This window comes from Hippoglossus hippoglossus, chromosome 21 (assembly GCF_009819705.1).
Source record: "Hippoglossus hippoglossus isolate fHipHip1 chromosome 21, fHipHip1.pri, whole genome shotgun sequence".
NCBI lineage: Eukaryota > Metazoa > Chordata > Actinopteri > Pleuronectiformes > Pleuronectidae > Hippoglossus > Hippoglossus hippoglossus.
In genome coordinates this window covers 20,297,496-20,322,734 of record NC_047171.1, presented here as the reverse complement: position 1 = coordinate 20,322,734, position 25,239 = coordinate 20,297,496, and the positions used below count along the sequence as shown (strand labels likewise).

General features: G+C 40.7%; 1 protein-coding gene across 1 annotated transcript in view; it reads right to left on the bottom strand.

Annotated features, from left to right (window-relative positions):
* Window positions 1-25,239, bottom strand: part of pdia5 (protein disulfide isomerase family A, member 5) — a 52,118-nt gene that overhangs the window by 2,861 nt on the left and 24,018 nt on the right. Inside the window, exons 9-16 of the mRNA XM_034574298.1 lie at window positions 24,021-24,112; window positions 21,056-21,127; window positions 18,388-18,524; window positions 12,500-12,570; window positions 11,606-11,769; window positions 10,994-11,124; window positions 7,643-7,713; window positions 312-446 (exon numbers count right to left, since the gene is read on the bottom strand). Of these exons, the coding sequence (XP_034430189.1) occupies window positions 312-446; window positions 7,643-7,713; window positions 10,994-11,124; window positions 11,606-11,769; window positions 12,500-12,570; window positions 18,388-18,524; window positions 21,056-21,127; window positions 24,021-24,112 (873 nt within the window). The remainder of the gene's footprint in view (window positions 1-311; window positions 447-7,642; window positions 7,714-10,993; window positions 11,125-11,605; window positions 11,770-12,499; window positions 12,571-18,387; window positions 18,525-21,055; window positions 21,128-24,020; window positions 24,113-25,239) is intronic.

Below are 25,239 nucleotides of genomic sequence, written 5' to 3'. Positions count from 1 at the left end.
TGACGTCTTTGTTAATTAGACCATTTTTGGCTAAAACCAATATAATAAAGTAGCCGACTGGACATAAGTGAGTAGTTTGGCTGGAAACCAGTGCTAATAGAGAGATCAGCTGTTGCTATAAATAGCTGTTAACATAATAACTCTGTCCACTGAAGACATCCACCCTCTTTTTAATGATCAATGAATTTCATCCAAAACAAGGAGAAGAAATTGAAATTCTAGCCAAATTGTGTGGGTTTACACAGAGAGTGAAATCATTAGTGAGAATGAAAGTAAACATGAGAGCAGGAGAGATGTTTAGTACAACTTACCCCACGATCTCCATTGTACTTGTCCACGAACTTGCCGTAGTTGTAGTGACTGAATGTTGGGTAACCCTCCACGCCTTCCTGCTTACAGAGCTCGTGGTTCTGTCCCTTTGTACAGTCCACAGCAGCGTATACAATCTGAGGAAGAGATAACAGTGAAGAAGAATGAATGAATAAAGGATAATATAAGAAAGTGCTGGACATTTGTAAGATTTATCAGTAAAACTATATGTCTTCTATGTTCAGCATGTCAACATACTATCCAGCAGAAGAGAAGTTACCCAATGAAAACATGTGTATTTGTGTGTTTTAAAGATAGCTGCAGTTATTTCCCCTGAATAAAAACAGATGTAAGTTCATGAGTCAAGTCTATTTATGCTTTGGCTCACATTCTGTCATTATATGTCCCTGTTTTATTATTCTATAAAATGATTTTAATTCCCACCCGGTATTTTTATTGTTTGTGTTCAAGTTAGTTATTGTTTTTGTATATCCTAAGCACTCGCTTTATTTTTTAAAGCAAATAAACTTTATTATAATCGCAGATCAATACTATAAAAAGCACAAACAGGATGTTAGGAGAGTGTGAAATAAAAAAGTCAATATTTATCCACTTTAAATGGGCATTTACAACAAGGACTTACACACACTCACTCTTTACAAATCTCTACAAAACAAGTCTTGCAGTGGTGTTCTTCCACCGATCAGGTAACGTGGTCACACTTTCCCCTTCTGTTCCGAACGCATCACTTTGAATAAGGACCAGTGTTTTTACAGAAAAATATTGTGTCACAGTGAAGTTGACCTTTAACCTTTTCAATATGATATGAAATGTTTTTATCCCCTCAGACATTTGCGTAAATCCTTCTCATAACTTATTCATGACTCCTTGAAAAATGTGTTTTGAGATGTGGCTGTGACCTTGACCTTTGACCGCTGAGCACCAATTTTTTATCATTTCATTCTGGAGTTCAAGTGGGCGCCAGATGTAATGAAATGCGCTCCGGGCTGTTGCTGATATATTATTGCCTTCAGGAGAAATGGACAGACGTGAGGTCGCAGTGACCAACAAACTCTAATCAGTTCATCCAGTTCATTATTCACCAACACCAGCTCTGCGTTCAGTTCCTGTCATCGGTCCTGTAGACACTCTCACTTCTAGAGTTAGAATTGTTATGTATGCTATGACCCATCATGAAGAGCAAAGATCTCTCTGGTACGAAAAAGCCTGTTTGAGAAATGCAGGTAAAAGATGTAGACAGGCTGAACATGGGGAGAAAAACCCAACTCCAGCCTCATTATGAGATTTATAAAGTGATATGTTGGATATAACATGGAGCTTAAAAGGTCTAGGCTGGCCTTTTTTCTCTAATGTTATAAAACTAACAGTGGTTCACTTAATTCACCCTGCAGCATTAGCCCTGTCTGAACTGTTATCCACAAAAATCGTACAATGACCATCTTTTTTAGAAATACAATTCTAAGGATAAGACAAAGTCTGTAACCTCATCTCGGCCAATGGCTGTCTCCTGTGCCGCCCAGTGAGACCGGTCTAGACCTCTCAGGGATCCTTTAAAGGATGCTTTAACCACATAGCATCAGATAATACAGATATAGTTTTTTTCAGTCAGGCTTTTTTCCATGGGCCACTGAGGACTGCAGGTTATTAAACCTCTTTTGTAAAAAAATACAGCCTGGATGCTTCAGTAATAAATAACTATAGGACCATATCAAAGCAACCCTTTTTAGGAAAAACCATGAAAAAGTCTCTTGATGCAAAGCAATTTCTTTAATGCTTTTCAGTCTGGATATCACCCACAACACAGCACTGATGAGAGCACTGCAGGCTCTTGTTAAAAGTTTGTAAAGACGTCCGAGCAGTGATGCATAAAAATCGCAGCTTAGGTGTCACAGTATCTCAGTGTAAGACAGGCTACTACTTTGTGAGTGTAAATTGGTAATAGGGAATGTGAGAAACCACAGATGAGGTTCCCCAGGTGTCCGTTCTCCAGGTTTTTCCATCTCACATCTACAGCACATGTTCCCCCTTGTTCAGATTATGGAAATTCTCACATCTCTCACCATAAATAGGCAGATGACACACAACTCTCCATAAAAGGTGTATAGTCCTTTTACCTTTGCTGAGTAATAGCATTGAACAAGTGGGACATTTGAAATTATTGTTTTTGGCACCAAAGAAGAATAATAAAGTCAGTGCTCACCTTGAATCCATGACATTAAAATCTATGAACTATTAGAGCACATCCCTCGGTCAAAGCCCCAAATTCCCTTTATTGAACCACATTTAAATTCACTATATCCAGGTTTATATTTGGACCACACACTCATAAATATCAGTCCCCTCAATATGCCTGATAGGTTTAATCAAGGTCCATAAATTATTCTCAGAGAAATCAAGGAAAATGTTGAAAAACAGACGGGGATCAAGATCTGCACCAATTAAGTTCTAACATAACCCTCTCAGCGGAGGTTAGCAGGCCAGAAATCTTGGACTCCGACATAAATTTCAACAGCCACATGAAGACAATTACAAAATCAGCCAACTACCACCTTCAAAACACGACAAGAATTAAATAATTCCAGCTATGGCTATAACTGGGGTGGAGGCATTGGAATAAGTGGAGCATTCCTCTTTAGTTAAACCATTCAGAGAGGGAGTTGGAGAGAAAAAATTCCGCACAACAGTCACTCCTGCATAAAAACAACAAAGGAGATTTATGTTGTGAGGCTGTTGCATCGATTAGTGACAAGTCGCCCAATAAGGCGTGAATGCCGCCTCACTGATACATGGCTCACTCTGCGTGTCCCTTTGGACAGCTGATATGTCCCCCTCTCTCAGGGTGCTGAACGCCGGAGCATTGAACCTGTCAACATCGAATAATCATTCCCGGTCCATCTGCTTGCTCATGCTGAATGAGGAAATGACAGATCTTCTGCGGAAGGAAAACACATTAGACACTTCTCTGCACCTCCTACAATGAAGTGCCTCTCAAAACCTCATGTCCTCATTACAAAATACAAGTGGCTCTTGTTTTGTTTCCTATGCAAATAAAAATACTCAAATATTGAGAATCTGCATAAGCGCCAACTGTTAGATGAGTGCACTGCTGTTGAGTGGTGGCTTCTCTGCATCAGCAGCAAAGACATCTTTGAACACAAAGGGGGGACAAGGAAAAAAACTACTACATGGAAGGGGGCAATGCAGAGACAATAAAGGGACAGTCTGTTAATCAAGTGCTTACACTAGGTGTCTGAGTGCTCCCCAACAAAACGATTTCGCTGCAAGCTGTGTTTATTCAGCAGGTTTGAGATGTTTGATGTTTAAAAAAGCAAAATAGTCGACAAAAATTTAGCTGACAACACAGTGTCAAATCACTCTACTCTTCCCGGAGCTGGGCAGTTCACCAAGATACTGTTTACAATGGGAACAAATGTCTTTTTACATTTGACGACCCCTGAGTTACGACACTGAGATATACAGACAGTACTTTAGGCAGCAGCAGCACCAACAAGGGACATAATTTAAGTACAGACTCCATCCGACTGCTCAGCCCTGTGTGATCAATCAGAGTAGCTGTGAATTGACAGAACAAAATGAAGTCGTAGAGACGCTGCTCTTCAAAGTCCGCAGCCAGTTCCATTATCGATCCATTGTCAGGTGACAGGGGACCTCACATCCTGACATTGTTCCAGTGGGAACATTTCTGAGGAGCAGCACATTAGCAGTTGAGTTGGTCTCACGTCCTGTGTCGAACTGAAGAGCAGCGAGTTAATCAAACATAATGACAACATGCTCTGTTCTCACAATTAAGCTCCTGTACTTTACCCGTATCTGTTATTTTGAGCAGGGAAGCATAGAGTAACAAACTCACTTCCTCATTTCATTTATTTGTTCCTTATAATACAGATGAAGCTGCCATATGAGCTCTTCAAAAACATATGTAGTATTGACAGCAGGGAACTCAGATAGACTTTCAAAAGACAGAAATTGTTTGCATTTATTCCTGCTCAGGGTCTTGGGCTGACCGACTTGTTTGCTATCGAATCAAAGAAAGTGGTGAGTATATTGTTATATCACTAGTTGTGATTAACCTGAATTAATATTTAATAAAGCTTTTGTTTATGCCTACTCTAATTGTAAAAAGTGAGGTCTAGCTTGTATATTCCTTCTTCCCTGTGTCTGCTGCTGCCCTGCAGCATAGCTTGGCCTTTTATTGCCCCCTGTTGATCAGTGGAGTAGTGTGACACGATTGGTGGGACGGTCACCCAAATGCACAGCCCCGTCAAGCCCCAGGAAACGGTGCTGGGCTGTGAAATGATTGTCCCACAGCGGCCAAACCAGGTCACTAGAACTTCTGATTTCATCATGGTGCACATGGTTCCCAATACACAATCAATGGAAAAGGAGTAACTGTAGAATGGCCAATAAAATTGGGAATTTTCCCATTACATCAGATAGAAAAACATTTGGACAGTCTAGAAAAGCTGTTTTAGTTTCAATTAATCCCATTCATGTCTGTGCAGCGCCAACAGGAAGTTATCCAGCTCAGCCAGACGACTTTTTGAACTGACATTGTCTCAGGAAACTCGACTGGAGAAGGTCTTCAGCATGCATGATAAGATCAACAGTAAATCTCCACAGTCATTGTTTTCCAGGAAGAGACAGTGTCCCAGTGAACTTCCATTTAATTGAGTATCTAAATGTGCACTGTGTGGCTGCATCCTGTACAAACTACAAGGGTTAAAGGGTAGAGACTCCATGCGGAGTATTAAATGGCTCATTGCTGTGGCAGCAGACAGCTTGAAGAAACGAGCAGTTCCAATGTGTACCTTTAATGCTGCTATTGATTAGAATCTGGGAAAAAGACAAACAGCTCCGAACAAAACCCGGTGCACAGCTCCCCCACTGACATACAGCACAGAATGTGGAGTTTTAATTGTTTGTGTCTTCAAAGCCACAGCTAAGCTTGTGTTTGTCTTTGGTAAATGAGGCAGGGGCGGCTAATAGACTGTGATTAACACCAGCCTGGTACAATACACTGGGGCTTGGCTTTATAAATAGAGAGGATTGCCAAGTAAACACATGCCGAGCCTTCAGATTTACTCCTGTTCAAACAACTTCTCACCTTCACTGGCCACAGGAGGGAGGACGAGAGGTAAGAGACCTGAAACTTCTGCAGTTACACAAACTTCACAGATGAGGGTTCATCTGTTTGGGAGCCTCTTTGGATTTGACCTAGGTCGCTAGATACTGGTTCTCAAAAACAACATCCATCCATTATCTATCACTTATCCTTTAAAGGTCATGTGTGGTTCGCTGGAGCCAATGCCAGCTGCAGGTGCACTGCGGGGTACACCCTGGATAGCGTATTGCAGGGTCGTACAGTCACAAAACCACCACATTCACACCTACAGAGAATGTACCTCATCCCGAGATGGGATTCGAACCGGGAACCTTCTTGTTTAGAGGCAGTGGTCACAGTGCCACCCATACAAAAACAAATTACATTTCTGACTGATCTAGACATTTCCGTTTAAAATACTTTTTTCTCCATTCTGTTACAGCTGTTCTGGTTGTTAATTTCAACCCCAAGTTTTGGCTTTTACAACACCGTGCTGGGAGGCAGGGCTTAGACACGGCTATCTAGAAAAGCCAGATTTTTCTTTTTCATACATACATACATTATTATATATAAATAAATTACACTACATTTAAAAAAAAATTATAAATTTTTTATGAATTAGGTAATAAACGTGATATTAAGACCAGCATTAATGTATTTTATCATAGAACAGTCAATATTTAGTTTGGAGCTAAAACCACATCTCAGTGTAAAGTATCTCTTTAACGGTAGCTTCAATCATAGCTCCATTGACGATATGTAAAAGCTTATATTTGTTTATTACAGTCTAGTTTTCCAACTGGATAAATCAATAACCAACATATGTGTTGTATTGTGAAGGATACTGTGTAATTTGAAGGCAGATTGTGCAGTGACGTATTTCATTGTTTACTCTAAGAATCAAGGAACGGGTTTCAAGAGTTGTAGCTGAAGTGCAATACTCAGATTTGTACAAAAAACATTTCTAATTCATCTTCGGAGGTTTATTGCAATCGAGAAATGTTGCAACGGATTGCCTCAGAAAGACAGATGACTAAGTTGTTGAGGACACGTCACTGTTTTATACCATCTGACATTGATTTTGAAAAATTCCAAACAAATGAAAGAGCAAGATGGCCTGAGCACTATTAGAACTATGTGCGGTTAACATGAAGCGTGTGTGTGTGCGAGAGTATGTGAGTCAAACAGAAATATTGAGCCCTGCAGTCAGAGGGCATTAAAAGTGGAGAGCAGGAGTGGGAGGGTGTTGGGACGAGTCATGAGGGAAAAGGAATAAGAGGGAGTAGAGATGATGGAGGGTGAGGATGAGTGTGTCCTGTTGTGACTGCGTGAACCTCCAATAACCCCAGAGCCCGGAGTGTGCCAGGTTTTTTTCTTTGCCAAGTTTTAATGAATCAGTCAGATGGAGAGAAAACTACTTTTCTTTGAGTTTTCAGAACACCACAGTTATCCTAAGATCTAAGTCAGTGAGTGCAATGAGGCTGCAGGGCCTTCATGCTAATTTCAGATTACCAGTTTATTTTATGAAACTCTTCTCTGACACCTATTGAGCCGTCAAAAAGGCCTGAGCGCACAGTACAAACGTTAATGGATTATCAAAGAGTCATCACTTTTGAGCATTGAAATCCAGTTCACATTTGACAGCACTACATAAAGAATCAAAAGAGTGCGGCCTTGTCACTCTGAGGTGTAGAGTGTGGAAATATGCTTGTTTGCCTTCTCTCATCGTGTTCCGTGAGAAGATTTAGATCTGTTTTTCCCCTGTGAATCAAGTTTTATGCAGCGTTTGATCAGTTCTTAAGTTCATTGGAGCTAAATGCAATAGTACTGATCGGGGGATGGGGGTGTGGTGTCGATACACATGCCTAGTCGGCGTCAGCTGTCAATCACGACATCTGACCCCGTTTATATACCATCAGTTGACAAATTTAATCCAAACTTATTAGAAACATGGCCACATAAACATGCATCAGTGTCATAGGAACTACAGAAATGACAGAAACGATCTATGAGAAAAATATATATCTGATGTGACCTTTTTTTGTTTGATTCATGTCCCATCACTAACATGGAGTTTATGATGTATAATGCAGCCAGCCACTAGGAGGCGATGAAGATGGCTTCATTTTCAGGGTGCCGTCAATGGTGTAAATGAATGTAATCAGCTGAATGTGCAAAAGCAGCACTAACCTTCCGGTCCTCTTTGAAGAGCTCCGCCGCTGTGGTGAAGTGGGGGACAGCGCTTTTACAATGTGGACACCCTGCGAGAGGAGAACACACAGATGGGACATTGTTAAAGATCACAGTGACACTTTTACACCACGCCATCCGGCTTCACATCCTCAACAGCACCACAGCACCGTTGTGACGAACACGATGCTACTAAAAGGCACACATTTACAGATGCAAATGAATTCACTTTAATCCATCATTTACTTAGTCTGAAACATGTTCATAAAGCACGTGCTGCTGTCACAATCCTGAAGTTATTGAGAGGTTTACGCCACATTAGAGATGGTTCGCTCATATATTATGAGACTGTAAATCTCTTTATTGCTGCCATAAACACAACCTCCCAGGAGTTCCCTCTGCTCCAGCAGCCATCAGTTTACAGTATGTCAATACTTACACAAACACACCTCTAGGTACCGCAGCTAAATCATGTTTACAGGCAGCAGGTTGTAGCAGGTAACTATTAATCTGTGGGGGAAGACTTTCAGATTCTAGCTACAGCTTACTGAGGACAGAACGATGTGTTGTTGGACGGCACTTGCAATCAAGCAGAGTGATGTTGCGGTTGCAACATTGTTTTCCTTTGACTCTCTGTTGGTATTTGAGGCCGTTCGCTTGTCTTGCTCTTCTGTCAAGTGCCCGGCTCTTCTATTTATTACAATCAAACTGAACGCTGTCAGCAATTGAACTCTTCTGCTGGAAAGGTTAAAAACCTAAAATCACCGCTTGTGCTGGGAACCAGATTCTCCAAAAGGAAATAGGCAGATAGTCAGTGGGTGATTGGAAATAAGCTTTGATTGTGCAGGATTGGGATGAAATGACAAGTCAATCAGCAGATAATAACAATTCAGACACAAACTGTATTTTAAAATTGATGTGCGCATTACTGCTTGAATCTTTTATAATGGAACATCTTTATTTCTCACAAGCCAATGAAGCCATCATTGAAGTTTTCCAATGGTCATACATACAAAATATGTGGGCTAATTTAACATCCATCTCCTCTAACCTACAATACATATCCAACAATATGTGGACACCCAAATCTTATAATCATATATGAAGGTTGATCGTGTCATTCATACCCGTGTGCTTTAATCTACTGTTGTAACAGCCTCAATTCTTCTGGTTTCATGTTTTATATGCCAATATGCCAAACTCATGTTCCTTATTGAGATGTGTACTCAGAAATGATATATTTCAATAGGAATAATTCCACAGCATTATTGTGTACTGGCAGAATTAAGTTAACTTTAAAAACATAATTCTTTCATGATCATTTATAGCACTTAAATAATACATGTGAAAATATACAATTGAAATAATTATTAAAGTGCAGCTGCATGTCTTAGATTAGTTCCTACCTGCCATTGTTTACAGGGGGACAGGTATGAAGGTGAATTGAGCCTCCCGCTACGGTGGGAAAGAAAGGTGACTGTGAACCCCCGATAGAGTGAGTTGGGAACTACGTACTGTTTGCCGTGTTGGTGTGGATTAAATAAAGACGAAAAAAGAATATAGAGCTGTGCATAAGGAGAAGTTGAGACCGTTATTGCCCACTGCCCAGAAGAGCTGGAGCACGCTACACACTGAGAAAAGAGGGTTACAGTTTACAGATGACAGCAAATGAATTATTTAGCAAATCAATTCAATCCCAAATTTATACAAAAGGGACAAACAACATATAATTGCATGAGTCCTTTCAGGAAGGAGAAGATATGAAAGCATTTAGTTTCAATTTAATTTCAATTATGCTGATTTGAGGCTAAAAGTTAATAACCCCCACCTCAGTTCTGTCTGAAGCATCTCCAGCCTCGATATCTTAGCAAGCAGCTGTGACTTATCAAATGCTCTATTAGATGCATAGATCCCTCTCTGAAACAGTGAGACAGCAGAGAGCAGGGTGCAGATGGAGTAGGCGGAGTGGAGGGGCGACAGTCTGCCGCTGCCTGATGTGCATCTGGAGCGTTTCTTTGTAGAAGGGCGAACCAAAAGGGCCTGATGGAGGCAGCGGCCTGGCCACTGTGCCCTGTCTGGCTTTGAAGCCCTCATCAGACACAAGGGCAAAAAAACTGGGACAAAGGTGTGTGTGTGTGTGTGTGTGTGTGTGTGTGTGTTGATATATAAGCAGGTCGGCTGCTCTGTATTCCTTCTGCATGTGTTTTGTTTGAGAACTCGGATGTAGAGTGTCATAACACCGGGTGTTATAATCTTTTCAAAGATGAGTTCAATGACAGAGACTCACCTCTGTCTTTATGGAAGTCTCATTTAAAAGAGAAACAGCTCAATTAGTTGGTGCCACACACTTTTCTAAATCCAAAGTTTGAGTTGATGTCAAATGTCCTCGGAGAGCAGATGACTGAATCTTTTGATTGTGGATTTTTTGATACTGAAAAGCACCAAAACTTCACCCCAAGCTGGAAATAAACAACTGACGTATGAGGACTCTTTTCAGTTTGTTTATAATTCATTTAGATTCACCTTATGTCCAACTGGTGAAAGTAAGTATATTTAGCTTTCTTATAGAAAAATATCTGGGTCAAGTAAAATCAAAAACAATGAGCTAAAAAAGGCTAAACTCACAATCATAAAGTCAATTTTACTTATAGTCATATGATTAATTATAACTACTAAATGTTTAATGGAGCTTTAAATGTCAATATTGTTCCTCATGGAACTGTCTTTTTAACACCTTTTTTAATGAAATTTAATTTAGGTCCAAACTAGCAAAAGTAAAAATGTACTTGTTCAAAGTAAACATGTGTAAACGCCACGAGTACTCGCCATTTTCAAGTTACTAATCGGTAAACTTGCATTTCCTCCTAAATGTTAATAAACTAGCTGGCAGGCTGGCTAGGAAGGCATTGGTTTAGTGCATAAATGTAATACTTGTGCTTTTTTTCCAGGGTTTTCCAGAGTTTCATGTTTTCCCTGACATATGAGGTGGAACTGTGTTTTGCCCTCTTTTTTTTTTTTTTACAGATCTATTCTCAGTGATGTGAATCATTCCTCCTTCTCCCCATGGTTTAGGTGGAGTTTATATACCGTGTGATGAGGAGCTTGGCAGGAAGCGCAGAGTTACGTATTCACACTGGTTTAAAACCAGGATATGATCGCACCAAGAGAAATGCTGTGATAACACTTGGTTGCAGCAACTCAACACACACAAGATATTTTGATCAGAATAGCCAAGAAATGAAATGAATCCACCTAGTGCCACTTACGCAGGAGCCGTACAGGAGTGATTTCTGACTTTTGAAAGGTTAATTAACAGTTGTGTTAAGTAGATGTAATGAATTAAGCTCTTACAGGGGGCGTAGAACATGACCAGAGCATGTTTTTTCTTCTTCAGCGCCTCCCGGAAATCCTCTGATCCGAGATGGCTAACGCTGGAGGGCTTATCCTCCCAAGACTGCTCTGGTGGAGGTGGAGCTTGGGGACTAGAGACATGAAACACAGCACAGCAGTATTTATTAAGTATGACAAACACTGCTTTACATTTACTGTAGGTGGTAACAGTATCATAAATATAGATACTGAGTAGGCATACGTAACATACACAACAGACCTGTTCCCACTAGTAGTTGTGATATAATACTCAGTGAGTGAGACGTCAGTGTTATATAAAATAATGTCTGGTGACCTCTGGCCGCAGACTTTGTCTTTATGGAGTCTGTAATTTCCACAGCTGTAATGATGTCATCCTCACTCCATTTCTTTTCACAATGACCTTTTCCAAAGACAAATCTATTACATGTGGCAGCTAATCACAGACAAACTAGAGTGAAGCTAAAATATAAAACTACAGCCTTCGTATCTGCACTGTAAATGAGTTTGAGTTTGTTTCTAAATGTGATAACTTTGCAGTTTACAGACAGAAGTAAAGATGCGAGTGTGTTGCCTGATAAGTGTGTGACTCACTTGTGCATGAATTCGATGATCTTGTCTTTGCTTCGGAGATGCGGCAGCGTGTACTTCTCCTCACCTTTCTGGAAATACTTCACAGTTGGGAAACCGGAGATCTTGAAGCGATCCCCCACAGCCTTGCTCACAGTGGTGTCTACGGCTGCTAACGCACCCGGGCTCTATGAAGAAAAAAACAATTAGCAAACAGAAAGTCAAGTGGAAGTTAAAATGTCCAATTAGACCCATCAAGGTCCCTTAGACAAAATCTTTGCACAACACCAATTAGCACCTCCCACTTTAGAAAGTTCAACCTTTGAAAATGAGCAAGCAAAGCATTATCTGTATGTAAAAGTGCTGCATTAAAAAACACTAGCAGAGGAGCAAGAAGGAGAAAAATAAATGATGCGTTGGGTCTTAAGAGCTCAGGGTGAGAGAGGCTCCGGTCCATCTATATTAGATAACGGCCAGGCTTTTCCATTGACCTCCAGTGCTGGGCAGAGAGCCACAAGGAGAAGATCCAAGTGTCTGGCCGGGGGGACTGTTATGGATGAGATAATTGCAACAGTCACCAGGCTGGAGTTTTACAGGCCCTGCCCCTGGCTGGGGAGTGTTAGATTACCACAGAGGACATAATGGTGGAGAGGGGAGACGAGGAACACACCCGCCTAATCAGAAACACATTGAGAGCCAGGCTGTCGTTCAGGCTGACCGTAGGGTTACATGCACCGGCCAGAAGCCTTCCGGCCAAGAGGAGGGATTATTATGATCTGTTAATGAGGCACCTCTACACCCACGTAGATCTGTTTGTTCATCAGAGTGTGACATGTGAGAAATGGACAAAACACACTGGCCAGTAGACGTGAATGCTGCACAAACACATAAACCCCCAAGGACATGTTATTAACTTACATTTGCTCCCTTGTTGAGTATTTCAGCGGCTTCATCATATTCTGGCTTCATCTTCTTGCAGTGGCCACACCCTGGAGAGTCAAAACACACATGAGGCCGACTGATGACAGACTCCTGAGAATGATAACAATACGGCTATTTAAGCGTCAAAAAAATTCTAAATAGTGTATCTGCCAGGTTATCTGTAGAGAAACAGATATAAAATGTCCGTTTAGTAGCCTTTATATACATTCAAAACTGTAAACTGAATTCATTATACATAAAAATTAGAAATCAAAAACCTAAAATTCCCAAAAAGGAAAATCGTTTCCCAAATTAAAAATAAACTCAAAAAACAACTTCATAAACTGCCATTGATGAAATTTATGTTGCGAGAATTATTAATATTGTTTTATCGCCCATCTCAACTCCAACAATTTAAATTTTTTAGTGTAGATAAAAGATAGGGTTTACGGTCTGCAACATTTATCTACTGCAGTTTTTATTCACACAATATAATAATACTAATAATATGAACCAATGATATCAGCCTGCTTTCAAAAACATCAGTGAGAGTAAATAAGGTTAGTGAATCACCTCTCAGACTAAGAGAAATAGCAACTGTATATATGAAGAAATGATTTGCAAAAAACCAACACTAAGATCATCTTTAAATCGTTGCGATCTTTGCACAACATAACATCCATGGAGCTGTCGTTCTGAATTAATTCATCAACGGCTGCAGTTCTCTGGTGTCGTGCTGCTTCACCCTCGTTTAGCGGGGGTGGGGGGGGGTTTACTGCCGCCACGCTGAGACTGGAACTGTAAATGAGATGACAAGAGTCTCTCATGTTCCCCAGGAGAGTTAATTCATGTCTGATTGCTTACTACATTTTAAACTCTCGGGCATGGGTGTGTGTGTGTTTGTGTCTGTGAAAGCATGTTGGATAAGCCTGGGTGTAAAGTGAGTGATGACTGCAGCGGAGGAAGAACGAGAGCAAGAGGAGGATAAAGGCAGTTAGAGGGGAAACAGAGCTTGGCAATATGACTGAAATCAATATCATGACTAGTGGTGTGCTTTATCATATTGTTCATGGTAAAACCAATGTAATTTGTACCATCTCACTGCAAGACATAAACAATTTATTGGGTTTCATGTATTAACATCAGAGCCAAGCACGGCAATAACAAGTGTAGAGGAGATTGAAAGTCATGCTGCTGATGGAGGAGTTAGTCCAAAACAAAATGTAGTCACTTTGGTCGTTTGAAAAATTATTTGGTTTTAAATAAAATACTTAACAAAAACCATAAAAAAAGTGAGATTTACATGAAACCACAACATGTAAGTAGTGTAGAGGACTGCAACAGTTTAACACAAAAGACATATTTCATCATCTCATGTAAAAGCAGAGCAGGAGATCAATGTAAAAGTTGAGGTGAAGTCTCAACATTACATTGGCACAAGACAGCAAAACAAAATCCTTTGCAACTTGTTCTATTCGACAGAAAAAAATGTGTGATCATGTTTTGTTTGGTTACAGAAATGATGGAAATCCAAACAGAAAAAGATTTCAAATCGTCAGAATCGACACATGCTTCCATTTTGCAATTAATGATTAAATCCTGTTAATTATTCCTACATAAAATACCCTGTCGAATGAATGAATCATCTCAAATTCATTGAAATGTTTTTGTGTTTCCTATATCATGATTTGGCAATATATAGATCAATATTCAAAGAAATGTCAGAGTCTCCAAACTTCACCATCAGCCAAACTATTTACCTCTCTGTTCTTTTATCTAGGAGAAAGGGACAGGATTACTGATGTTGTTCTTCTGTATATCTCTATTATCTAGAGGACGTAATGTAAGTGTGTGCACGTGTTTGCTCCGAGCATCATGGATAAACTCCATGTTTGGTGTTGATGTGTGTTTAATATAGCATAAGCAAACATTTAATTTTTGGATCTAAAATGACTTTCAAACACATAACCTGGTATTGGTCTAACACAATGTACAGGATGTTTTGTCTTAAGATGTAATAAATAGGTTGTTTGATCAGTGTGAGTGAGTGTGTGTGTGTGTGTGTGTGTGTGTGTGTGTGTGTGTGTGTGTACTCTGTGTTGCTGTGCACAGACGCATGAAACAAACTTGGTACATTTCCAAACATGGTAAATTGCCCTTGTCATAACAGTTCAGGAATTCCTTTCTTCAATACATAATGCAGCGCTGGCGCAGGCTATAAATCAAGTGTGATATGGCTCGTGGAAAAAAATAGAAGCTGCTTCTCTTTCAACTGAACCATTGTGGTGTGTGATCATGTAGATTGTGTTGAGGCTGAACAGAGATGCCGAGTGACTAAAAAGGACTTTGTCTGACCCTTCAAAGTGATGAGTAAGAGAGAAAACCAAATGTGTGTCCTGTGCTCTGCATCAGCCTGGTTACGCATTCAGAGCAAGAGTGGTGCATGGTCAGTGTGTGTGTGTGTGTGTGTGTGTGTGTGTGTGTGTGTGTGTGTGTGTGTGTGTGTGTGTGTGTGTGTGTGTGTGTGTGTGTGTGTGTGTGTGTGTGTGTTAAAACACACTCAAATTTTGCTGATTCAGCCCGAGTGTAGGGGAGAAAAGATCAGAGTGAGGAGAACGACCAAACTGGCCACAAAACGCTGTAGCTGTTATAAAAACTGACGTTGGCTGAAAACTACCAAGCCTTGAGCCTTTAGGTTGTTGTGAGGTCATTTTCTCTGCGGCCACTGCAGCTGTGAACTGAGTCAGTGGCTACTCGCTGAGTGGAGAGTCAGGAGGGATGTTAAAATCCCTAAAAACCCAAACATTTAGGGATCAAACATTTTCAGCCACATCTGCAGGAAAGAGCGTTTCGTTTAGCTGTGGGAGTCTGGCAACAGCGTTCAGTTGCTGGTTGTGCCACCGTAGGTTTGTGCGTAAATAACCCCCACTGAGTGCTGTTCGGAGTACGTTGAGAATGGCCATGCTGAGAGGTGGACAGAAATGCAAGCTGATGGTGGTGGTTAGGAGACCATTAATCTCACTCTGACAGCAGGGCCATTAAGAAACTGCATTGAAGCAGCAAGGCTGGGCATTTGTGTTTGTGTGTCTGTGTGTGAGAGAGAGACAGACAGGGATATGCAGTGTAATTGTGTGCAATAAATGTTTGTGTCATTATGAGAAAGATGCGTTCGATATGTGTCAAGAGTGTACAGATGTGTGTGTGTGTACAAGCTGAAAAGACTTGACGCAGCCTGTTTCAGCTGACTGCCCTTGATTTGAGGAGCGTGGGTGACTGGCTGCTGTCCCCAGGGTGAGTCAACATGCAGGACGAGCGCCTGTGAAGCTGTGACACCACATTGAACTACAGACAATTTTCTATACACGACATTTCTGACATAGGTAACTAATAACTACACATCAACTAATGACGGTAAAATCATCTCTGCCAGTTTGCTCGATAAGATGTGGTGTCGGCTAATACTTAATAGTGATCTAAAAGTGAGAGTATGAGAACTCATGGCAGTTTTAAAGCAGGATGGATGGTTTAATATAAACCTAATACTGAAAAATAAACTATGAAACACCTATTTTTAAAGAACTTTTCTTCTAAGTTTATTTGTTTAATATTTTTGTTCTTTCCTTTGCCTAAAGATTTCATTGGAAATACTAATAAACCTAAATTTAATGCATTTCATACACTGTAGGCTAAAGCATCAGAGCTCAGCTATGCACTGAAGTAAAACATTAACACACATCTGATGTAACTAAATGGCTTAAAGCAGGTCATTTTTGCGGCAATTATACTTGTGATCAACAGGCCAAGTGGCGTTAAGACATTTGGACAATGTTTTCCTGAACTTGCTTTCAAAACATGCTCTGCAACTCTGAACTTTTTTACCCCGCGGAGCTGTAAGTGAGAACGCAGTGACACACAGTTAGGCACTGGAGCTACTTATCGACCAAAAGCTGATCCAAGGGCTTGCATGCAACATTTCTCTCGATCCTGGTTTGTACGTCTTGTGCAATGGTTGTTTTTACATTCCAAACAGGCTGATCTCATAAACACAATTATGTCACTTGGCTTTCCCAGTTCAACGGATCGTATTTACAGACATTCCACATTGTGACAGTTTCTTTTCCAGCCAACTGGCAGAAGTTAAGTTTGAAATAAATATTTTAGAGTTTTAGGTGGTGCATTGTAATGAGTGGAGGTAGCATGTGCCTCTGCAGTGAGTGAGTGTTAAGGATGTGTTTATATCATTTCAGCCACTGGAGTCTTTACCCTCAGGGTGGAGTGTAATGCTCCAGGCAACCTGCAGGTACGAAAGCTCTGCAGCAAAGTATGTAATGACATTTTTAAAACAAGGAATCATTGGGGTGAAAGCTCGGTGAAAGGGCATTCTGTTTACTTATTCATTTATTTTTATATTGTGGAGACTGAGATGAGCATAAAGAGCAGGAGAGGAGGACGGGGGGGAGGTGAGGTCAGAAGTTAAGAGTTAGACGGAGAAAAATAAAAAAGTGAAAGGTCCAAACATTGGTTGCAATTCAATTCAGATTGTGTCGTGTAGCTGTTGCACTCAGAGGGTATTTCTAAATGGAGTAAATCTATTTTCATGATTTTACAGTTGCAGTTAGGTCGCATTTGCAAACTCTCCTTTGGAAAGTTCCCTCACGCAGGACAGCTGGACCAGAGCAAAACAATCTGGAGCAGGAATAAACAATCAAACCCACTTACAGAATCTGGCATGTTTACAAGTTCTTTGTAACAACAGCGGGACTGGGCGAGAAAACACATAAAATGTCAGCCATGCTGATGTGAACCATATGGTGATGGGTCAGTATTCTTTGTGACAATGGACTCAAGAGTGAGTGAGTGATACAAGAATCTAAAGTTACTGCACACAGCTTGTCCTTAGGGTTTTCCACAGTCCAGCAATATATTATATTGTCAGAGGCAAAGACTAAAAACCTCCTTCTATAGTTTAATGCTGGCTCAACTTCCTGCAATTGGTCCAAAAGTCCCAGCTATCTAAAAGGCTTTTACCACGGCAGACATTTTCCTCCCATTTCTTGTCAAAATTTCCACAACATTACCTCGTCGCCATCTCTTTCTTCAGTTGCTTTCTCCAGCTGAGAGTTATGGTGTGCATGAACGAAACAGAGATGTTATTTGCGTGTCTAGATTACTGCGAATGTGCGAGAGAATGTTTTACACAGCAGGAAGGAATGTGAAGCTCTTCTGACACGCTGGTGCACATATTTTACAACTGACAACCATTTTCTCTTTCTGAGGACTATCAATTTATTCCTGAAAAGTGGGTTGTTAAAGCACAAGGCTGGCAATATTCTATAATATTTCTCAACCTACCATGGAAATACCTAAACTAATGATAAATGAATTGATCCTACTAAGAAGTTATGTTTCTTTTTAAAGAGAAGATTTACTTCTTCAGTGGGAACTAATGAGTTCAAGGCTGAGTTCCACCAACAGTGCAGAGAAGTCTAAAGTACTGATGCAGACGAATGCAATCACAGTTTTTTTCATGGGATTTGTTGACAGCAAACATATTGAGTAAGGAGCACAGTCTTAGTGGTTAATGTCCTGAAGTCGACCCAAACTAAAGTTGCCGATGGGACTACTCCATTATTTTTGTACCGGGAGGATTGTTGATTAACTAAAATTAATCAAAAACAATTTGTAGAAATTAATTTGACAAAGTATGGCTTGTTTCAGTTTTTTTCTTAAATGGCTACTTTTGTGTTGTTTTACGTAATTGTTATGTGAATATCTTCTTGGTTTTGGGCTGCTGGTTGGACTAAACAAGAAATTGAACTACGTTATTTGGGCTGTGACTAATTTTGATATTCATTTTTAAACTTTAAGCTCTCTATATTACTCACAAGGGGCGTAGAACATGATCAGGGCGGCGGGATGTTCCTCCAGGAAGATGTCAAAGGACTCATCGGTCAGGTGGTAGACTGCGGAGTCCGTCTCCGACCATGGCACCTCAGGGGTCTTCGGCTGCGGGGGCTGAGGGCTGAAACAGGAAGGGGAGCACAGAGAGGGCAACAGAGGTCAAGGACATTTAAAAAAACAACAGACAAATTCCAGTATGGAGCAAAAATGAGACACAGCTGTAACACACACTCCACCCAAACAAAACCAAACACACGAAGCAGCACCGCCTTATCGACAGCACACAATGGTGCAACGCCAAGAACGAGTGGACACTGAGATAAACAAATACAAAACTCCCTGCAGTGGTGCGCACATACACACGTCATTTAAAAAGACACACATATTTACTTTGGTCACAATACATAGACTAATAATTTCCTCCAAACTTAACCCTTGACTCTTAACACTGACACAAAAACCCGGAAATCAGAAATGACGTTTTGCCCTGTTAGGACCGGGCTTTGGTCCCCAAAAGGTCTACTGGTTCTGACAAGATCAGTGTTTATCCTTGAAAAGGTCCTAAAGAGGTAAAAAAAAACAAGTATACACACACACACAAACCCCTTATGCAATCTTTTCTCATCATCACTCTGGTCTGAGCCAAGACGCTGAAGCCTCATGAGACTGTAATCTCTTATAAAAACACTGTTGCATCTCCTCCAGATACACATCTCTAATCCACAATGTCATCTGTCGAATATATCTCTCTCTAATACAGAAGAGCTCAGCACCAGGGTACATCAGGGACTGAAGCTGCACTCAGGCATTGATCTTTGGTTGCTCTTTTGCAACAGGGTGTGCAGCTTCGTCCAGAAACCAAGCAACTACACCACTTGTGCTGTTCTCCATTATCTGTGAGACACTGGTGGACAAGACGGATAAGATCACTGAGAATACTGACTCTAAATGATTTAGGACGGTGAAAACAAATGGAAAAAGTGAAATTGAGGGGGAAATCATAAAAACCGAGACAGCCTAATCTGAGAGAAAGAGAAATTTGGGGGAGAGCAGATAAAAAAAAAAGTCAGAGGCAGCGAGATAGCCCCGTGTTCAAGACATCTAAAAATATGAATGCAGCAAATCAGACTGTTCTGGAAAAACCTTTCAACACCGTCTACTTCAAAAAACCTTTCTTCATCTGCCGAATCTCCAGATGAAAAAATCCTCTGACTCGACAAATTGAAGATGTGATGAGGCTTCCAGGAGGACAGTCTTTAATCTTTGTACCATAAGGGACTTATTCATTTACATCTGTCTGAGGTCAGTACTGTCATATTTCAATTCGTTTTTTGGGCAGGAGGAAAGATACATGAAGTAAAACAGAGATCTGTGTTTAAATTATACCACAGTTTTCATCTTAAAAATGAAATTTGAGGAGTAAATATACACAGCATTGTCAACATGCAACAATTCTGTCAGCCTGACTGCCTAATTGTCAGCCTGCTAACCACTTCTAAATTATACTGCTGGCCCCTGAATAAGCAGAGCAGTAAAAGCTTAGGACTGGGGAGGGAGTTGTTCTGCCTCTGGGCCGGGGAAACTGCTTGAACACATCCTCTGCCTGTCTCGCTCCGCTTCCTGTGATAGCTGTGAAAGCCCTGCTCTGTGCCCTCTGGCTTCAACCCTGTGGACAGCCGCGTCTTTCCTGCCAGGCCCTTAGCACAAGTGGAAAAGGGAGGCGGAGGGGAACGGGAAGCAGGGAGAGACGGGCTGAGGTGAGAGAGAGGGAGCGAGGGTGTCGCGGGCGGAGAGAGCGTGAGCCAAGATGAGAAAGAAAAACGAGACATGAGCAGAGCAGGTGTAGATTGATGACACCATTCCAAGGTGAGTGAGGGTGAATAGAGGCAGGAAAAGGCATGATGACGACCACAGAAAGATAAGGTGACATCTAGGCATGAGTATTGTTGAGCTGTTAACTGTAGTACTACATCTACCACTACTACTAATGGTACTCTTATTGGCCCTTTTTCTTATTTAAAAAACTACAAATTAAGAACATAATCAAATTATATTTTCTCATGTGTACTTCATATTAATTACAGTTCATTGTTTTGCACAGTTTTGTACATTACAATGTGATTAATAAACTAAGTAAAATTGTCAGGTCAGCATCAACTTTACTGAAGTATAAGCACACTGTTGAATGTTTAGTTTTCTCAATCATTGTCACTAAAAGCAGGGTCTTTGTGTGTGTGTGTGTGTGTGTGTGTGTGTGTGTGTGTGTGTGTGTTCCAGCCACTGGCACAAAAATGACTCAGCGAGAGAGTAAAGCATCATTGACTAATGTCTTCATCAGAAATGAGTCAGTGAGACAAAATGTGGAATATGTACCAATAACAAATAGGAAACCTATTTTCTTAATTTCTCCAGTGTCGAGAGAAGAATGTCAGAGCTAATCAATATTATATCAATAATAAATTAGCTCCAGCTTTTGTCACCTGTCCTCAGTGATGCCAGACATTCAAAGTGAGATGTACAAGCAGTTTATTTATCCAAGTAGAGAGAGTGTAGTCTGGAAGCTCTGCTTCTTTACTTTGGACACAAACATATTGAATTCAGTGCATGCTAAAGGCATCTTGAGAGGGTCAAAGTGATTAGGACCATACTCACTTCTTCATCCAGTCAGCGATATCCTTGGCTGCAGCTCCGTAGTTTTCATAGTGGTGAAGGAATTTCCCCTTCCTGAAAAACAACAGAGAACAAGAACAAGGTGATCTCTAAACCATCTGTCAGCAATGGACACAATTATGCTTTAGTACAGTCAAAAACACTGCTAATATGGTAACTGTCATTTAATAGAAAACAAAAATTTGATACTTAGATGATTATAAACATACATTTTTACTTGAAGGAATATTTTTTCTAAATCCTCCTTTTCCTTATTATAAGGTCACTACATGTAAGATTTAAAGGTGGGTCTGAGTAGCTTGTTTGTTTGTGGTTAACAGCTGCTATAGTCAGCTTAAATAGAATAAATATAATACATTTCCCACTTTTTAAGCATAATACACTTAAAATTACTTATATGTTTGTGTACCAGCTCAGATCTGGAGCTACGAGGAGGCTAAATTGCAACACAAGAATAAAGTGATAAATAACCCAGTCAACATAAGGACCAATAGTCGAGGAGTGGATAATGCTGCTAAGGTGGTTTGTGGTTTCTATTGTTGTTTTTTTCACCATTAAACCAGAGTTGCAGTCGGAATCCATAGTTGGTGTTGATCAAAGCTGACATGCACCACAACAACCATCTTTCAAAGCCTAAAAAGAGATGGGTCAGAACTTCTAGAAACACAACAGCTCTAAACCAAAAAGAGACATTTCATGAGGGCTGACCAAAGGCAGGCGTAAACTTCAGCAATGATTGATACTCCCTCCGCTGTCTTGTATTTTTTCGTCTTAAGCTTAAACATGCATATAAGAAATGCCAGTAACCCGTCGTAATGCATTTGAAATGAGCTGGAAGCATCTCCTCAGCCTTACAAGCTGAAAAGATTCAAAACGTAAGCAGATTTTCTTCATAGGAATGACTCTATCTGCTCTATTCGCTGTGACTAAATGAAGGCTGGAAAGCAAATGTGTTGGCTCAGCCCAGCGCCGAAGGATCAGTGTCAGTAGTGACTGGCTGTGGGCAGCGTGATTGTGCGAATACAGTGGCTGAAGACGACCGCCGCTACAGCTCCAGAGATACACTGTGGACACTATTAAAGGTGACACGTGAATACACACGCTGGATTCAGAGCTGCAAACTTGCATTTTAAGTGAACCGACTGCTGTGGCGAAGAGCTGCTGCTTGGAATTCAATCAGTGTGATTTATGACCAACTCTGTATTTACTTGCTTTATCTCTGCCGCTGCAAAGTACACGAAAACCTTGTAAAATCAAGTTTAGGAAATTTGAAATAAATGTAGCTCGCGCGACGGTTTTGAGCATTTTGCTCTTAAAGGACACAGCAAGAACAAAGAAGCCGTTTCATTTAAAATTGTTTGTTTAATTGGTAGAAAGTGGACGTGCTGTGCAGCTACGTTGGGCAGTAGGGTTCTTAATCTGCAGGACAGTAAAGGTAAAAGACCTTGAATACTGGGTCTTACAGCGGGTGCAGCGGTGAGATAACTCCGGCAGCGTTGATGCTGATTTACCCTTCAGTGATTAGCTGCCGTTTATCAGTGAGGGGCTCATTACTGAAGCCAATGGGCTCGGATGGTCGTTAGCTTGCCCTGCACTGACACTAATGTGCTCCCAGCTAACAGACTGGCTCTGGCTCAGCTACACACGACTGCAGTGCAGTGCACGGAATGTGTGCTCACACACACAGGCGCACACACAAGAGGAAATGCACACACACCGACTAACCACAGAGGCACTTAATCAGTCCCGGTCTAATTAAAAGGCCAGACTGGAATGAGAGAGTGTTTAATGTGAAAATGGGGTTGATAAAGCCGGTTCAGGAGGAATAAGAAGCAGACAACAGAGATAACCAGCTACACAGCACACACTTAACAACACTGTAAATATGAGCACAGTGCAGGGATGCTGTTGCCGAGGGGGGGTCTGCTTTAACAAACACCATCAGTCACACTACCAGCCCCTACTGTGTATATGGCTACAAGCTAAGTGTGTATGGAGTCTGTATGCATATTTAAACTTAACAGCAAACTGAAGCGATCAGATTACCAACAGCAGAAATGTCCTCCAAATGCTCAAATAGAAATGCAGCTGCCAAGTACTACATCAATGTCGCATGTGATCATAAGGGTTCTTGAGGATGGAGAAAACTTTGGTGCTGTAAATGAAAGGACTTTACTTAGTCGGACGCATTAATAAGTAAAACTGCTGACTCGTTTTGAGTTGTTAAGCAGACAAAAGCTCTGTGTGCACAAAATGCATCCTCTCCAATTGTTTCATGGGGCAGCTGTACAGGCACAGCTGGTTCCTAAGGTAGAGCGCTCTGGTGAAAAAAACAGGGCCCTTAAGTAGGAAGTTAAACTTTGCTAACAATTGAAAGTGTTGTCTCAGACAAAGCACTGCAATGGCCAGTCTAAAATGCTCATTATGTCTAAATAACACCACAAAGGCGTAAGATATTTAGCTTTTTCCCCCCAATAAAGACAAAGAAAAATGCAATTAATTAAAACAGAGGCTAGAACCAGGCACTTTTTCAAAAAGTGAATTCCTTGAACAATCAATTATCAAAATACTGTAGGTGCTTATGTCAACAAATTGTCTCAGCTCTACTTAAAGCCAACTATACAGCACCAGCTGTGTGTTTATCTCCTCTGATGATGGCACTGGGCTGCTACAAGAAGCCTTGGCTCTCTCCTGTGAGTTTACTTTTTTCAAAGGGAGTGCCAGAGGATCTCAAAGCTCATCAGAAACTTTCTTCTTTCCACCTGTTAGAAGCGAGTTCTGAACCTTGACGGTCATCTTTACAAGCGTCAAGTCGGCTGCCATCATGTCAGCTGGTGTTCAAGAGGCCTGGACCGCAGTTCCTGTTTGAAGTTAGCCACTCTCATGTTGCGAGCCTTGGAAGAGAGGAATGAGCCTAAAGTGAGACGGATGAGAGGACTCGACTCACTCAAAGTAGCAGAAGGTCGGGTAGCCTTTGACGTTGTACTCTTGCTTGAGGCCATCAAACTCAGCCGGGTGCACATTCATCCCCGCCAGTATCTTAAAAGACAAAACAAAGGGGAAAAGGAGAATGGGTTGTCAGGGAGGTAAAGAAAAAATGGAGGACAGACAACAAAGGGAAAGGACATTCAACATCAAAACAGATTTGTCTTCATCGATGGGCTCTAGTATAAAAAGATTGATTATTCAAAGTTTGAAAAGAGATAGATTTAATGAATGTTGGTGAGTGTTCTCTATTAAAATACTTTTGTGATCTACAAGTTATACACAGAAAATGAGAAATTCACTTCAGCCATATTGAAATAAGCGAACACCTGATTTCAAACACGACACAACATAAATAGTGTAAACTTTGCATTTGAATGTATTTTGATCATTTTATCAATAAATGCCTTTGATTAGCCTCAGGACTTCATGTCTATAGCTACACGAGCAGTCATGAGACTTTTGGATGGATTAAAAGAGACATGGCTGCCATTTACTGAGAAACTGCTCATGCTAGAATCTTACTCTCGCCCTTACTTTGAATGTTAACAATTCATTTTAGCATGTTAACTTGCTTGCCAGCCAATCAATTAAGGTTCACATTCTGATGTAACTTTGCTAACATGAGCGTAGATATCAGTATGTAAACTTGCACACCAGCTCGGCATATAAGCATTCTAACTTGCTAATGGTGCATTTACGTTGGCTAAGTGATGTGTAGGATGTTAGTTTGTTAACATATTGACGTAACCTGACAAAACAATATTAGCATTATAACATGTGATGTTATCGTGTGTCAAATTACACTGTATATAAGGTGCAGGATGTTAATGTTAAACATTTCTGCTTTGATAGTATGGCGTGTTTTTTTTCTCGTTAAGATTAAGTTGAGTTTAGTATGACAACAATCCAGCCATTAGTTCTGGATGTATTTTGTCGTGTACTGTACATGTTAATGGGCAACTGGAACTTATAGTCATAGGTAGTTGAGTTGTATTTCACTCTGAGCATAGAGAGATAGGCAGCAAGAAACATCAAGTGTTGTACCTGTCGAAAAGTGATTTTCTTTAAAGAGAAGAAACTCTTTTGCATTCGGGCATTCACTGCACTGTCCAGTGAGGTGAGAAAATGATGGGATGTTTTATTGAGATGCGATGATTCAGTCCTAAAATTACATCCTG